Source organism: Phalaenopsis equestris, unplaced genomic scaffold (genome assembly GCF_001263595.1).
Source record: "Phalaenopsis equestris unplaced genomic scaffold, ASM126359v1 Scaffold000313, whole genome shotgun sequence".
Classification (NCBI taxonomy): domain Eukaryota; kingdom Viridiplantae; phylum Streptophyta; class Magnoliopsida; order Asparagales; family Orchidaceae; genus Phalaenopsis; species Phalaenopsis equestris.
In genome coordinates, this window is record NW_018164755.1 from 147,427 (window position 1) to 166,044 (window position 18,618).

At 35.4% G+C, this 18,618-nt stretch overlaps 1 protein-coding gene across 1 annotated transcript in view; it reads left to right on the forward strand.

The window, feature by feature from the left end:
- Positions 1-18,618, forward strand: part of LOC110025605 (probable LRR receptor-like serine/threonine-protein kinase At1g34110) — a 34,494-nt gene that overhangs the window by 13,832 nt on the left and 2,044 nt on the right. Inside the window, 2 exon segments of the mRNA XM_020726182.1 lie at positions 17,756-17,910; positions 18,000-18,070. Of these exon segments, the coding sequence (XP_020581841.1) occupies positions 17,756-17,910; positions 18,000-18,070 (226 nt within the window).

Genomic DNA, 18,618 nt, shown 5'->3' on the forward strand with positions numbered 1-18,618 from the left:
AATTTACCGTGACCTTCCCTGGCAACGGCGCCAAGAACTTGATCCGACAGAAATATAATTGTGTAAAATTTATAAAGTTGACTCCGCTTTACAACGGTGCAAAAATCTTGATGTGGTATTTTACAAATAATAAAGTTAAGCTCTTAATGTTGGTATTCTATGCAAGTATACGTATCATTATCAAGTAATATAAGACTTTCTATTTAAGTCCCAAATATCAATCCCATAAGGAAGGTTTAAATTTGAAATGATAAATTAACTAGGAAATTCACATAACTAAAATGAAATTACTGTCACTAATTTTGAATGTTTAAGATACTATAAAAACTAAATTATTAACTACTAGCAGAAATTAAATTTAGAGTTTTAAAATAGTAACTAATAAACTACATTTATGTGATGAAGTTTTCTTATATGAAAAATCATCTTTTCCACTACAATGAGCTTTTTGATGAAATGAGAAGAGATAAATGGTTTAAATTTGTATTGTGTCAAATAGGAGAAATTTTAACTCTATACCCTGATTAAGTGTTATAGAAAATTATTGGCTAATCTTAGGTTTAATTCCTAAATCCATGGCTAGGTTAGGAGGATACTGGCTCTCACTCCAGAGCTCCCACTTCCCTTCCCCTGAAGGCTAACACTCATTTTACTTCTTAAACACTAAGAGTGAATTGGGGATTTTAGTCTTTCACCCTAAAAATCTCCAATCTACACCCAACAAAGTATATTTCCCTATTTATTTGCACTTAATTCCATGAACGAAATACTTCTTCATGGACTTAAATATGATTCTCACTCTTTGTAGAACTCATACTACATTTCTTGGATCATATGTTTCACAACATATTTTAATAATTCAATTGGCCAGATCAAAAAGTAAATTAAGAGCGAAGTTGAAAAAACATCACAATTTATTTTAAATTTTAACATTGGCACATCCAAATTATCTCTCCATTTCACCATATCTCAAAGTAGAGAGAAAGATAAAGGAAACTACTCAAGCTTCATGAGAAAGATACAACAAAATACAAATTTCATATATAAAAGGGAGTTCATACAATAATAATAAGCAAATAACACTTATATGAAACTCTTTCTCAAAGAAAATCCCTTGTAGCCTCTCTTAGGAATTGCAGGAAGAAGAAATCTCTCACTTCTCTTCCACTCCAACACTTCTTAGAGAAGAATTCACACTTAAACTCACCACAAAAACTCAAAACTATAAAGAAAATAACTAACTAATGGTGTGGAATGGCGTGGAACGATGTAAAGTGGGAAAAAGGGGCGATGGATGGCTGAGAGAGATGAAGGAGGGAGCACAAAGAGGTGCAAAAAGAGCTCTTTTCTGATCAATTTTGGCTCTAAATAGAGCCTAGGGTCGGTTCTCCAATAGGTGCATCCAAAAACTCTTCAAAAAAGAGTCTAAATTTGTCAAATCTTCTAGAAATAGGGCCTGCACCGACACTGGCGTCGTCGGCGCTGGATGCCATTTAATTTAGTCTACCTTCTCTATTAAAAAGCACCATCGAAGACTATTCTGGCATCGTCGGCACTGAACAAATTATCAAAATCTCCATTTTGAATCCAAATTTTATCCTTTTTGCTTCTTTTTTGCTCCAAGTTCTAAAAATCAACAACCTGCAATAAAACATAAAAAAAATATCTTCCATTAAAGTGCAATATCGCCAAAAATGAGTAAAAAATATGGGTATAAAAATGCATATATTTTTGGTGTATCAGAGCCACACCCCTTCGGCTTGCAAATACCCTCTCCGATGGTAGTCATCTAGCCCATGCGGCCCTTTCAAGCCGCCGACCACCATACCTTCTCCTTCCTCTTCTTTTTTTTTCTTCTTCTTCTTCCTCTTGGTTGAAGCTTGCACCACCTCCCTTCTCACTGGTGGTCAAAGCCTTGTCACCTAAGGTGTTTCCTTGTTGTCGCAGCTCCCTCACCGGTGAGCATCTGACTTGGCCAACCTCCTTTTGGTTTGCCGCACAAGAGATCCAAAAATCCTTATTTTTCTTCTCTTATTCGTGGCCATGGATGCACATGGAGTGAGCTCAAGTTTTGGGAAAATCCTACCCTAAACCTATTACAATGTGCAAATATATTGATTCATGAGTATAGATGAGTGTGGATCTCTTGTGCCTTGAAAGCCTCAATTACTGTTAATTGAAGGGATCCCTCTTATATGCATGAATGTTTATTCATATATGTAAACAAGTGGATTTTTTATTTGAGATTTCAAATCAATTAGAGGGCATGCTAACTATCTATTATGGTCTCTTTTATAATTGGGGGACAATAGAGATGAGCTTATGACATTGCATCCTCCCACTCACTTTGTGTGATGTCTTATGAGGTGAATCCGATCAAGTTCTCGACGGGTCCAATCTTTGAAAAGGTACGTTTTGGTTATATTTTTATATGCCAAAATTAGTTACTTTTGGGTACTTTGCATACCTCATTAGCTCTTTCCGTTAGTTTTGCGATGTACATTGGCACGTGGACCGGAGCATTATAGGGGTTCATCGAGAACACGGGCTCTCCTTCAATGGGTACTTTGCATACCTCATTAGCTCTTTCCGTTATTCCGTGCATGTTTTGCGATGTACATTGGCACGTGGACCGGAGCAGTATAGGGGTTCATCGAGAACACGGGCTCTCCTTCAGCATGATGAGAACGTGCCTGCAACCATCACAGTTGTGAGATTTTCTAACCCCAAGATGGCCCTAGGTTTTAGTGGTGTTTAGGTGTGTGAGTTTGATCACCCACATGGGGTACGTGAGCCGACGTGAGCTAGCGTGAGCCAGCGTAACGACGTACCTATGTGATTGATCATTGATTTTCTAGAGCGAATTGTAAGCTAGGAATCCTGTGCATTGGCCACTCCTATTTGAAGCTGAGTGATTCTCTGTTGTGAGTCTTAGGCTTTCACCCCGCAGGGTTGGAATCTCAATTTCCACAGTTTTGGCGCTCCTAATCTCTCTTGGAGGGATCAGTTGAGTTTGATCTTAGAGGATGTGAAAAGCTTTGTAGCTAGATAGTTCTATAAGAGCGTCTGTGTTTGTAAAGCGGAAAAAGCTTTGTAGCTAGTTTGTCTATGAATGGTGGAGAGTTTCCCCTATGAGAAATCGGAGGGGGAAACCCTACACATTGACACACCAAAGATGGAGGAGGCGATGCCGCAAATCCAAGCGCGTCAACCATAGGTTTATTACATGGGTTGTTAGGATGAGTTTGATGTGTCATCGACCGTTTTGGGTTTCATTGCATTTCATTGCATATGCATGGACCATCTTGTTACATTGTTTGCATGTTGCATGATTGCTTGAGCACTTCGGGTCGATCAGTTGCCCTAAACTAATCCCTGATCCTTTTTTTGGTTTGAGTCCCGATTTGATCATCCTATCTTTTGGCTTTGATTGATCGCTACATGTCGATTACCCACTTTGGGTTTGATCAACTATCCCAAGGTGATCACCCACTCCTTTGGGCCAGATTGGTTACCCTGACCTGATCCACCCACTTCTTTGGTCTGTTTGGCTACCATAGCCCAGTCGAACGATCAGTCGCATCATATTGCATGTTATTGCATGTTGTGCTTGATCATATTGCATGTTTGTATGTTTGTGTTTGCTTGTTTGTTTGGATGAGTACTATCACTTTTTTTGCATTGACACTTCAGGTAGATTGGTTGCCCTAAATTGATCCCTGATGCTTTTTTTGGTTTGAGTCCCGGGCTGATCATCCTATCTTTTGGCTTTTATTGATCGTTACATGTCGATCACCCACTTTGAGTTCGATCGACTGTGCCGAGCTGATCACCCACTCCTTTGAGCCAGATTGGTTACTCTGACCTGATCCATCCACTTCTTTGGTCTGACCTGCCACCATGGCCCGGTTGACCGATCAATCGCATCATATTGCATGTTATTGCAAGTTGTACATGATCATATTGCATGTCTATGTGTATGTGTTTGCTTATTTGTTTGGATGAGTACTATCACTTTTTGCATTGCACTTTGGTCCAGACCGCTGCTATCACGGCATGCCCACCTCTTGGTCACTATCTCCTTGGCATACCCAGTTGTGTGGGCCATTGGAGCTATGGTATGCCCATTTCTGGGTCAACGCCTCCTCGACATAATCATCTGTCGAGCCGCTGTCATCACTATATGCCCATCTCCGGGTCACTTCTTCCTCGGCATACCCTTTTGTTCGGGTCACTGCCGCTACGGTGCCCATTCTCGGGTTACTGCCTCCTTGGCATACCCATTTGTTTGGGTCGTTGCTGTCACAATATTCCAACCTCCTTGGCATACTCATCTTTTGGGCCGCTGTCGCTACGACATGCCCGTCTTTTCTGAGTCACCGCCTTCATGACATACTCGCCTTCACCACTTTGGTTCACTTTTCATATGCTTGTCACACATCTTACATTTTTTTTGCATTTGTGTTTGGTGAGTGCCTTTTGGGTAAGGTGTAAATCCTCTTTATAGGTATCATTTTACCCGATGAAAACTCGTCTGTAGCAGTGTCTGCTAGTTGCATGGCACCCCGTGTCCCTGGGCAGGTGTAATTCCTCTTTATAGGTAGCATGTTTTATCGGTACATCCTGTTTGTATGTTACATGTTGCATGTAGCATTCTTGCATTTTTTTGTATGATGTGTGTTCACCCTTTTGGGCACCTATTATGATTGCCATGTACTTCGGTTGAGGAGACACAATGTGGGCTTTCTGCATGATTTTCTGCTTTGATCATTCCTCAATGGATTGTCCTACTCACTAGGAGAGTGACCCGTGTCGGTTGTGATGCTTTAACGAGCATTGTTTGTCGGGTCGATCGCGATGAACAATGCGATTTAAGTCATCAGGATTAACATGAGTATGAATGTACTAAGGATACAATGGATCTAACTTGTGTCACCCCTCTTCGTGAGGCCCTTTAAATATATTGGATCTTTAGGACGGGGTTGACATGGTGACCCCGTCAAAGTCATACTATACATAGACTTACCCCGCACTTAGATACTAGGTTGATGCACTTTTCGTTAGATGGTGTGCTAGGCTAGCACTTAGGGTGCTAGGTAGTTTTTCTGATGTCTAGCTATTTTTCTTTGTTGGATTGGTTGCCCTAGCTAGACATCCTTCTTTTGCATTGTGTCTATGGTGTGATTACATGCTTCATATGTATGGTAGTGTATTAGAGTACTTTTTTGTAGAGATTCATTCCTCTATTTGCACACACACATGTTCCGCTATTAGGGGAGCATGTGATGATTTCTGACTCTTTTGCTTGCAGGTGCTATTTAGCTCCCCACTTTTAAGGCTTGGATCATCATACGTTATATGCATGTGGGCTTTCCCACAAACACTTATTTTTAAGAAGGATTGAGTCTTTTCTTTTTCCTATGTACTTTAAGAGTATAAGAGAGTCTTGTAGTAGAAATAAGATACAGGCACGGTTCCATGGCATTTGGCACGGGAACCACATGGAGGGGACGAAGAGCAAATGCTCGTATCCTATATCTTAATTTTGCATTTTTTTTATATTGATGTATAGAATTAGGATCAGGCATGTATATGCGAAGTTCGGCTGCCTTTTTATTTTCTGGGATATGTTGTCGACCCAGCGACACCGACTTGTTTATGATTTTATTTGGCTTGTTTTACTTTTTGTTACTTGCCTGTATACCTTCATTCCTGCATATTTTCCTTGTTTCTTTCTCCCTTTTTTCTTTCTCTGATATGGGATTTCACGATGCAATATAGACCCATTAGGACTTAAATTCCTAATTTTTCTACAAAATCCTAAATAAAATATTCAAGATAATTAAAATTTAGGATTAAAATATTCAAGATTTCAAAATTGCACTTTTACTTTTCTGCATATACTAACAGGGCCTCCACAATACTTAAGGACCTCTCTAGATGACAACATTCATATTTGCATGTTCCGAGGAGGAGTCCCCATGCTTCTCCAACCTGACTGGCCCAACATACCATTTTATATAGGTGGTTGTCTAGTGCGCTTAGGGTGATAGAAGGTTCCTCGATCCAGAAGGGGTATAAGTTCTTTTGTTTGGAGTGTTTTCCAGCTTTGTAGCTGAACCTCTACTTCTCTTTCTTTCTTGAGGCATCCTCACTGCATTGGAATTTATGAGTCTCACCTCGTAAAGCTCAAGTTTTTATTCATATGATAAAGTTTCTTTCCTTTAACCTTAGGGATACTGATCTGACCTATAATTATAAAAAAAATTTAAGCTCTAAAAGATGGCCAAAAACTTGTTCCAATTTATATTTAAGAGGCTAGTGTGCAAAATAACATTTTATAAAATTTAGAATTTAATTTATATTTCACACACTAGGGGTTCTACACAAGTATATGTATCCTTTCAAGTAATATAGGATTTTCTTTTAAGACCCCAAGTATTGATCCAACAGATAAGCAAGGTAAGAAATCCCTTAGGCTAATTCTAGTTTACTATTATCATACCTTAGTTTGGAAAGTTGATTAAGATGGTGTTTTATCTAGCAACTACTCCTAAATGCAAATATTAAATGTAATGATAACAACTATTTCTAAATGTAAATAATAATTTTAAAAATAACTTTTCTTTTCTAAATGTAAAGATAAGTTTTTTGGATAAATTGTTTTGGAGAATTTTAAGATATTAAAGATTACCCTTCACGTGTAATGACCTAGATAATGTGAAGAAATGAAATGTTTAAGATATAATGTTGTCAGTGACAAATAGGAACATACCTATGTTTTACCCCCTCCCGGTGCTAGCAAAGAACCTTGGCTAACTTAAGGTCGATTCCTTAACATCTCAATTCCACATCAGTGTTATCTAGCCTCTCACCTCTAGATGCCCCTAGCCTATGTCACCATGATGACCAAATCCGAGCTTCAGGGTACTAGACCTTAAGTTAAATTGATAAGAATCTAGCATGTCACTCTAGATCTAATCAATTATACACCCCATCAAAACTTATTTCCCTATTTATTTGCACTCTCCATTAGGTGACCGCAATTGCTCTACCTAGAATGAGGTGTGGTATCCACTAGTTGGGTGAAATCATAGTCCTCCCGAGTCATTATGTTCCCTAAAGGATTTTGACCTTACAAGTGGTATGTTTGCAAAGTTAATTAAGAGCCGGTGAAGATAGCATCACATTAATTAAATAAGAGAATAACTAAGCAAATCTAAATTCCTAAACATACATTTATTTCATTGCAGAAGAAAAGTAAAATGAAGATATAAGCAAAAACAGTAAAAGGTTTGATAGAATTAAGTAATAAATTATGTGCCAACAAGGAAAATATGGCTACCTACCCTCTTTCGAGTGTATATATATGCTTAATATTCTATTAATTTTATGCAACTATTTCTCACATAGAAGCACGTAATAGAAACAGATCATTAAATTATATTTTCTTAAAAGTTGCATTGCCACCTAAATTTTTTTACTAGCTAGCTGGTCAATGTGAGTGCACTCAAGTTGTGAGATCATTGCTCTCCTGAGTTTTAGTTTCACTTACAACAAATTTTAACATAACATATTAACACTTACGCTATGTCAATGAAGCAAAGGATATATTACATATCAATGAAAATAAAAATATTTCTATCATGAAACAAATTTTCCTAGACATGTTACTACTTCATTTTAAAAGAAAAGAGTAAAGACGAAGCATGGATGATATTTCTATCATGAAACAAATTTTCCTAGACATGTCACTACTTCATTTTAAAAGAAAAGAGTAAAGAAAACAACTTACGAAGCATGGATAAAAAGCAACAAAAAATTTTGTTTAAATCAAAGAAAATCCATTAAAAAGTGTTCACAACAATTACAAGGAAATGAATAACACAATACTTAATTTTTTCCCTCTAAAAGAAAAAAAAAATCTCTCCAGCAATGTCTTCTGCCAATCCAAACGCCGCTCATACTTCCTTGCTCATAACTCTCTCCAATCTCTCCAAAAAATGAAGAAATGTACATCTCCATAAACTCACACCAAACTCCTAAAACACTTCCTAATTACATCTCTAGACTCTGCTAATTTCTTATCATGAGAGGCACCAAACCCCTCTTTTTAAAGAGACACAAAAAGCCCTTCTTTCTCCAAGAGACACATCTCTTCATCCAAAAGACACACCCTTTCACTACAAGAGACACATTTCTTCAATCAAATGCTTTTCAAAGTGTCTGGATTCATTGAATCACTCAATGGGGTGTGCAAGTTATCCAAAAGCTTCTAGAACATCCCAGGATGGTCGGGCGCTATAGCGCCTATGTCTGGTTTTATGGCGTCATTCTGGGTGCTATAGCACCATATTGAGTGTAGCTCTACCGTTTTGCTCTGTTTCAGATTTGTTTCGCCTCGTTTCAGTTCTTTTGTGCTTCAGATTGGTATACCTACAAGATAGATATGAAAAAAACAGTTCTTTAAAGTTTAATTTCATTAAAAAACATGGAATAAATATGAAAGATATTAAGCATGGAAATTCATATCTAAATGCGCTAGATCAAAATTTTCTTTTTTGCTCAATTTGGCTCCAAATTGCACCATTTTTGCTTCATTTTTACCAAAAGTCCATTTCTTGTACCAGAAGACATATATAAAATACTTTCCTTTAAAATGTAATATCATTAAAAATGTGTATAAAATAAGCATGAAATATACACTAAAAACAGGTAATTTTTAGGTGGATCAATTCCCCTAAACTTAAACGTTACTTGTCCTCAAGTAAGACTACAAGTTTAATGATTCGGTTTGTTGATTTGAGGTAGTGGCTTTTAGTAGAGTTTCCTATAATTTTTTCTCAGAAATGTTATAGTGTAACTTAATAAAAATTCTAGTAAATTAACCTAGGATTAGTGTGTAAGAATATCTCATATTTAACTTAGGAATCCTGATTTTCTATTTACTTCAAAGTTAATGAATTTGTCAAACTAAAAATTCAAAGTATAAAAACAAATTTTAAGCACCTTATCTTTACCAATTTAACAAATAATTTTTTGAAATAAGAACAACCTTAGGATTGTTTCTAAGTCTTTTCATTTAAAAGATTCAAGTGAAACCAATATCATTTCTTGTTACTTTACTTTTTTTTTTCTTTTAGGATTTTTTTAATCCATACTCTTCTTTTTTTATTGAGGATTACTATATTTGGATAGGCCTTTAATAGTTTTGAATTTCACTATCCTCTTTTTAAAATTCAAAACTCAAAACTTTCCCTCACTTTTTAAAGGTGTAAGTATTAGTTTGAAAAAGGTTTCAATAAAGGCTCAATTGTCATTAAGCATAAATCTAAGAATCTTAGCTTTTCAAATATTCAACTCCTTTCTACCATAAATAACAAAACCATTTTCCTAATGTTTCCTACAAAATATCTTAACTCTAGAACAGTTTCATCACATAGGATTCCAACTAAGTTATTTTTATAACATTAATAAAATAAAGTTATAGTAACCTTTATAGTAACCTAAAGATAACATAACCTAAAGATAACATCACATACCACAAGTCATTTTAAAAGTGATATCAAAATAAATACAAGTTACTGAGGACAAACAAAGTTAAGTTTGAAAGATTTTTCTTCCACCCCACAAACTTGAATTTTTAAATATTTGCAATCAATTCCATAAAATGTGGCAGGAAGAAAAATTAAAAGCTAAATTTACCAGCTGCTACAACATCCTATCAAATTCATATACATGCATAATCAGAATAGAATAACTATAGAAGAAAGTAAATCTAGCTTAAAATAAGCTTGCAATAATATTAAACTAAAAAGGAAGTATACTAACTTTGAAATTTATTTTTATTCCCACCCCAAACTTAATTTTTAACATGTATAGCATTCAATATAGATAATATAAATAGAAAGAAAAATAGTTCAAAAATTCTACCTACCACTAAAGTATATTAGAAACATCTACAAGTATTCAGCAGCATAGAACAATTTGCAATAGAAAGTAAATCTAGACTAAACAAGCCAGATTAAAATTAAACTAACTAAAGGTCTAACAAGCATGACAAGTATCAACATAGGAATATATATATTTAAGTGTTCTCCAAATCCTTATATTGTTGTAACACTAACACACATGATAAATGAGATCAATTCTTCCTTTAACTCATTGCATCTCGCTACATTACTTCCAATTTATAACATAATCAATACACTAATATATTGGGTACTTATAAATGATTTTATAGAGTTTAGTCCCATGGACACGATTATCCCAGATACATTAGCTCCCGAGTACCAACCCCAGGCGTCACCATATCCCATTAATTAAGCACCTCTAACAATAATAAGGATAGTTTAAAATCATCCACATGTTACTCATCAAATAGGTTCACGACCTACCAAAAGAAAACAAAGTCAGAGAAAGGAAGTAGCAAAATTGAGATAGAACTGTCACTGTCGAAGTTCAATATATCTCCTATAAAACTCAAATTTGGATGAGATATGAGTTATAGTGGACTCGTCAATCCAACTACTACAAGCGAACATATACAAGTCTAGTCAAAATAAAAAGTTAAGGAATCACCTACCTCGTGAGACACAAAGATCAAATCAAACCATTAACAATCAAAACATCCACTAACATCAATCAAACTGATCAATCCAAAATGACACATAAAGATCAAATCAATTCACCAGCAATTCAAACATCCACCAACATCAATCAAACTGATGAATCCACACTAAAACAAACATATCAAAACTTAAAAAATTACATCTCACAAACACACTCACAAAAGATAACCATGGGTTGCCTCCCACAAAGCACTATGTTTAACGTCTTCAGCCTGACAAAAGGTTCCTCTTGGATCAACATTTCATTTAAGTAATCCTTGATCAATAGCCCAATCTTTTGCAGATCTAGAGATTCTTACAAAATAATTGAATTTTTAATTTTTCTTTCAATTTTTCCTTTTCAGATTGATTTATATCATTATTCCTGAAGTTTTTTTTCTAGATCAAATATACTTCCAATGATTTTCTTAATTTACATATTAATATCATCCTTGAAATTTATAAGAAATGGATCTCTATAAGATAATTAACGATCTTCTAAATTTTGAATTGGATTCTCTTTTTATGATTCAGATTTTGGATCAAATTCTATTAAATTACTCTTTTGTCTCAAGTGATATTCTAATTCTTCCCCATGGGATAATACTATAAGATATATCATTGGTTATAAGATATATCATTGGCTCAATTACCTCGTTCAAAAAGCTAGATATTGCATGATCCTTAAAGTTCCTTTTTTGTTAAAAACCTACTTCTTAACCTTCACATAACTGAGCATTTATTTTAATGCCTCAGTAAATGGAATATTTATAGTTAATTTCCTAAATTCTTCTATAAATTTTGACAATTTTTGGTCTAATTTTTGTATCAATATTCTCTGAGGTAATGGTAGTGGTGGTCTTTCTATATTTATCATGGTTGAAGAAATAGGTTTTTCTAATTCCTTAGGAATTTATTTCATTAGCCTTTCCATCACCTTTTCCTTTTTTCTAATCTCATTATTTATTAAAACCATAGTCTTCAATTCTCTTTCACCTCTTAAATGGGAAGTTATATCTTGCCCATCACTTTTCTCCTCAAGGTTTACCTCAGGGTCACTAAGTAAAATCTCTTAGAGGTAACTGTTAATTGAATTAAAAATCTATCCCAGTTGGTGCTCCATATTCCTTATTGCAACCTCTTGATTTTCCACTAACTCGTCATTTGAATTACAACCTCTTCTAACAATAATTCCTTCTCCTCATCCTATGGGTTGGAGTTAAATCTATAAGGAAAAGAAAGTTCATCATTATAAACTCTTTGATTATTCCAATTAAACTTTCGATTAAATTGATTATCTTCCTAAAATTGATCTTTTCTTCCAATAAATTATCATTCCAGTTAAAATTCAAATAATTTTCCCAACCTATGTTGTAATAATTGGAGTAAGGATTATGTATCTCATGACTAGATTCAATCCATTTTCCAATTGAATTTTCCTCAGAAATTGGGGGTCCTTGACTAGCATTATAATACAAATCTGAATACTCATTATATTGTTGATCCGTCATTTTTACCATAAATTCATGGAGTCTTTTCTGATTCATAATCTTTCTAACAGCTCCCTCTCAATCTGAGTCGTACGGTTCAAGGTCTGTAGCTCCTGAACTACACATACAAATCTAAGGACTTAACTAATACGGCAGATATCAAAACTATTTTTTGTATTTTAGATTTTTCTTTAAAATAAACAAACAATAATTAAACACACTATATAATAATACTATAATTTTCAAATATAAGACTTACAGGTTTAACTAAAATTATCCTAAAGTTCTTACAATTGCTTCCCCGACAACGATGCCAAAAACTTGACTCGATCTGCAATTACATAGATTTTTAAGCTCCGAAAGATGGCCAAAAACTTGGCCCAATTTATATTTAAGCGACTAGTGTGCAAAATAATATTTTGTAAAATTTAGAATTTGATTTATATTTCACACACTAGGGGTTCTACACAAGTATACGTATCATTTCAAGTAATATAGGGTTTTCTTTTAAAACCCCAAGTATCGATCCCACAAAGAAACGAGGTAAGAAATCTCTTAGGCTAATTCTAGTTTACTACTATCAATCCTTAGTTGGGAAGGTCGACTAAGATGGTCAACTACTCCTAAATGCAAATATTAAATGTAATGATAAAAACTATTATATTAAATGTAGGGATAACAATTATCTAAAGGTAACTTTTCTAGATATAAAGATAACTTGTTTGGATAAATTGGTTTGGAGAATTTTGAGATATTAAAGACTACCCTTCACGTGCAATGACCTAGATAATGTGAAGGAATGAAATGCCTAAAATATAATGTTGTCACTGACAAATAGAAGCATACCTATTCTTTACCCCCTCCCGATGCTAGCAAAGAACATTGGCTAAGTTAAGGCTGATTCATTAACATCTTGATTCCACATTAGTGTTATCTAGCCTCTCACCTTTAAATGCCCCTAGCCTATGTCACTGTGATGACCAAATCCCAACGTCAGGGTACTAAACCTTAAGCCAAATTGATAAGAATCTAGCATGTCCTTCTAGATCTAACAAATTCTACACCCATCAAAACTTATCTCCCTATTAAATTGCACTCTCCCTTAGTAGACCGCAATTGCTCTACTTAGAATAAAGGAATAAAGTGCGGTATCCACTAGTTGGGTGAAATCATAGCCCTCCCGGGTCATTATATTTTTCAAAGGATTTTAACCTCACAAGTGATCGGTTTGCAAAATCAATTAAGAGCCGGTGAAAATACCATCACATTAATTAAATAGGAGAATATCTAAGCAAATCTAAATTCCTAAACATGCATTTGTTTCATTACAAAAGAAAAGTAAAATAAAGATATTGGCAAAATTAGTAAAAGGATTGATAGAATTAAGTAATAAATTATGTGTTAATATGGAACATATGGCCACTGATACACCTAAAATATATAACATTTTGTCAGCGCAATTTTTAGGGGAGATTGTTCTGTGCAAGCTATTGGTCGCTCGAATGAAAATCCTGTCACCCGCTTCGGAGGAACATTTAATTTTTATATATTTTTTAAGTTTAGAAAAATATGAAATCAAACTGATCTCATATCTTTCAAAGTTTCGATGAAAGAGCACTACACCTCAAGCTATGAATCTATCCCGAAAGATAAACACAAGACTTGAGGATGAGACTCAATTAAACTAAGAATATATGACATCCATTTGGTCTGTGAAACCATTTTGATTATAAGCCAACAAGTTCCTTTATTTAATATAAAAAATTAAATAGGGTTTATATTAAGTTGGGTTCAGAAAAGCGCCTCTATAGTTAATTACATCATAGATAACCGAAGTCACCTAAGAAAAGTCTCGATAAAAATCAAGGGATGTTATCTTCAAGAATTTCAATGAATAGTACTTTTCAATGAGATCGGATAAAGAGGTGTGAAAGCGGAATGACTCAAATTTGGAACATTTTATTTTAGAATCCAAAGGAAGAAGAACTAAAGGATGTCACGGTTCCTAAGGAGAACCTCAAAGACTTCCCAAACTATCCTACTGTTTGGCTTCAGTTTTGGAGAATAGAGCTATTGAGATTTTCATCCTGCCAATTTTATTAATTAGGGCTTACATTCATGTGAAATGATCACACAAATAGCCTAGAAGATGTAAGAGTTTAGGTCATGATGAATGACAACCTCTGAATCTAAAGACGAGTTAGGGCTTAGATTGTACAGCAGTTATATTGTATAGTAGAACCATTGTACAGCAGAGCTACATAAAAGCCTAACGAAAAGGTTGAGGATTTATGTCGCACTAGGCAAACAACCTTGAAATCCTATGGATTGTTATTTAATTTTAAGGAATGATTTAGCTGGTGTAGACATGTTCTGTTGTTGAAGATGGTCATTTTGCCCACAATGCTAGCTCTAAGCTCCTTGTCGTGGCGAGTTTAAGTTTTGTAATGTGTCAAGTCCTGATGTCAAATTAAATGTTTCCTAAGACCGGTTAGGATCCTATGATTCCCTTATTCAGGAACCACTATTTTCTTTCTAATTCACTTAGTCCAAATGAATTTACTAAACTTAAAGCAATGAGTTTCATACTTTCATTTAGACCACGGGAAATCTCATTAGCAACAGTAGGTTACCTCCTCTAAGGGATTCCTGATCATTTGATAGAGTCGTTTTAATTTAGTTGCATTTTTTGTTCAATTTTGTTTGTGATTAAATATTGAGTTGTCTTATGTTTTTAATGTTGTGGCGGTGTGTTTTATCTTATTCAATTTTAGTTTTAGTTTTAGTTTGGTGGCTATCCTAAAAGTTTTGGTTTTGACTTGGAGGGTGACATCGTTGTTTAACATACAAGTTCACGGGCAAGAAAAGTACAGCAAAGAAAGTGTTGGGAAAGAAGGTGTTGTAAACTATAAAAGCATACATGTCAATTATTCTCATTCCTCCACCTGAAACTTCAGTAATTTCAAAATGCTGCTAAAACTAGATTCTGTGAAGGGGACAGAAATACTAAGTACTTTCATGCTTGTATCAACTATAGGAGGTCAACTATAATCAACTATAGGAGGAGATGTAATACCATTCACAAGATTAAAGATCAATTAGGGCATTGGATACTTTCTGAAGACTTAATTGCAGCAAGTGCCATCCAATATTTTCAAACATTATTCTCTCAACCTCCTTTCACCAGATTATCAATCTAACAAGATCTTTTTGATCAGGGATATACAAGAAATATGTTATTGGATTCTATCCCTGGGGAGTTGTAAATTTGTTCAGCCCTGAACTCAATTGACAGCTCCAAAGTTGTTGGCCCATATAGATTCTCAGCTGATTTCTACAAAAAAGCTTGGAAGATCATCAAGGGGGATGTAATTGAGGCAGTACAAAGCTTCTTCAAAGGGATGAATTTGCTTACTACTTTAACTGCTCTACCATTATTTTAATCCCCAAAAACAATTCCAAGCTCTCTTGGGATCAGTTCAGGCCAATCAATCTCACAAATGTTCTGTCCAAAATTATTAGCAAAATCATTTCCAACAGATTGCAACCTCATTTACCTCATCTTATCAGTGAAAATCAATCAGCCTTTGTGCAAGGAAGAAGCATAGTAGAAAATGTTCTCTTGGCTCAAGAACTAGTCCTGGACCTGGACAAACAATGTAGAGGAGGGAATCTTATTTTCAAACTTGATATCCAAAAGGCATATGATACCATTAATTGGGACTTCATTGTAGAGGTGTTGTCTGCTAGGGGTTTCTCTCAATCCTTTATTTCCCTAATCCTAAGGTGGCTGACAAATAATCATCAATCTATTTTCATTAATGGGAAGTCTCATGGTTTTTTCACTGCTACTAGAGGTATCAAGCAAGGTGACCCCTTATCCCCTACTATCTTCATACTTGCATTTGATTACTTATCTAAACTGCTGAATCAACTTATGGTCAAAGCTCCTCACTCTTTATATAGCCACAGATCTAACATTACAGTTAACCATTTAGCCTTTACTGATGATGTTATTATATTTGCAAAAGCAATTAAACCCACAGTCAAATTGTTTTTTCAATGTCTGGAGAACTTCCAAGATTGCTCTGGGATGATGTTTCATAAACAGAAATGCCAGGTTGTCTTCAGTAAATGGGTGAAGCCTGAAATCAAACACTGGATTTCAAATTTCACTGACTTTTGCTCCAGCTCTCTACCTCTTAAATACTTAGGTACCTTATTGATTAAAGGGAGGACTAGGCAAGTCCAGTTTGATGATATTCTTCTTAAAGTCGAAGATAAACTCAACAGCCGGTCCAATACTTTTCTTTCCAATGGGGGAAGAATTACTCTCCTTAAAAGCATCTTATCAGCTCTCCCATCTTATTTATCTCAGGCTTCTGTTATGAAGAAATCCATCCAAACCTCACTTGAAAGAACTTTCAATAGATTTTTGTGGGCAGGCCAGAGAAAGCAAGTGCATTGGGTGAGATGGCAAAGTATTTGTGGCAGTGTTAGAGCTGGAGGTCTGGGGTTTAAAAGTTTCAAGCAGATTACCCAAACTAATTTTTGCAAATTTTGGGTTATGTTTAGAGCACGGACTTCAATTTGGGCAAAATTTCTGAATGGTAAATACTGCAAAGATATGCATCCTTCTCTTGTGACTAATAGATTGTGCAATAGATTGGGGGATTCTAGAACTTGGAAGAATATGTTGAAGATGATAATAAAGGCTGAACAGCTCTTCATTTGGGATATTGGGGAAGGCAAACTCAATGTGTGGCTTGATAACTAGACTGGAGAAGGCTTAATCCCTCCTCCAACTGGTTCTTATTTCAACTCCACAACACAGGTGGCTGACCTTTGGTCTGCTAATGGATGGAACCAGCAAGCTCTTCAGAATATCCTTGATAATAGATTAATTAACACTATATTGAAAAACCCCATTGAGAGATCCAGGAAGGACAAACTTATTGTGAAGAATAAGGTGTCTCAGACATTTTCAGCTTCCATTGCTAATTTCTGCTTTCCTCAACAGGAGACCTCTTTGGACTAAATGTGTGTAGAACAAGTTTCTTTCTCCTTCCATGGCCTTTTTCTCTTGGAAGCTCTTCTATGGCTTCATCCCTACTAATGATATTTTAAAGTTAAAAGGTTTGAGAGGCCCTTCAAGGATGTGAGGCCCTTCAAGATGTTGCCTGTGTAAATGTGAGGAGGAATCCCTCCCCCACTTATTTTTTAAATGCTATCAAGTTTAGCATGTTTGGAACATTTTGTTACCCAAACTAAGACTTAATACCATCCAGTTGTCTTGGGATGTGTTTTATTTAAGCTGGAAGGATTGACAGGGCCAACATCTCCCTCCCATCCCTTGTATCATGATTGGATGGCAAGAAATAAGTTGAAATTTGGTGAGGTCCATTGGGATGAAAATGCCATTGCCACACACTGTTACAACTATTTACAGAAACTGCACTACAATAGGAAACTCCCTGACATCCTATACACATCTTCCCTCGTTGGTACAAGAAAACTTCAAACTATCCTTGTTCACTGGATTGTCCTCCTATGGGTTGGGTCAAAGTCAATACTGATGGTAGCTTCATTTCTCCTAATGCTAGCTTTGGAGGGGTTTTCAGAAATACTAGAGGTGAATGCCTACTATATTTTTAGTCTCTTGCCAAAGCTGAAGACCCCCTAGAAGCTGAAGCCCAAGCTGTTTATTGTGTTGTTTTCTTGGGCATAAAGTGCAGTTGGAATCTCTTAATGGTGGAAACTTACTCCATGATCTTACTTAACATCCTTGAAGGAAGGATTTCTGCCCCTTGGTATCTAATTCAGTGGATCACTGGTACACAAACCTTGAGCTTGAAGATAAAACTGTCCCTTTCTCATACTTTTTTTCTCATACTTTTAGGGAGGGTAATAGCCCTGCCAATTGGCTTGCTAAGGCTGGCCTCCATACTCAGAACCCCATCATTGATACTTGTACCACCCCCCATTTAGAGCTGTTGTTGAAAGTAGATCTTGTTGATCTACCTTTCCTTAGAGATTTGACACTTTAACACTTTAACTTGTGGGAAGTGTCTTTCTTGCCTTCCTTTTTGTATCTTTTTATTAATGAAATAGAAGCCTAGTCTCATTTTATTAATATATATATATATATATAATTTTGCAGGAATTAAAATATGTTGGTAGGAAAAATAGAAAGTACAGGTCTGAGGTATGTCTACCAGATCTTATGTCATATCTTAGTGACTCATTTTTATTTAAGTGTTATAGATGATTTCTTAAGCAAGAGATTTCTTAAGCAAGACATAATGAGTTTTAATCATCCTTCAAGGTATCCAAAAGAGTATCAGAAAGGTCCAAGGATCGGGCCCCCGAGCATCTCACAATCCCTTGGAAAGTCTCGAGCTCGTTCAAACTCATTATGTTTCTTAATAACTCATCCTTATCATACCCTTATGCTCAATGAACTGAATGAACTGATGTTCTAGCTGATGGGTTAATTATCACTTGATGTTTTATTTATA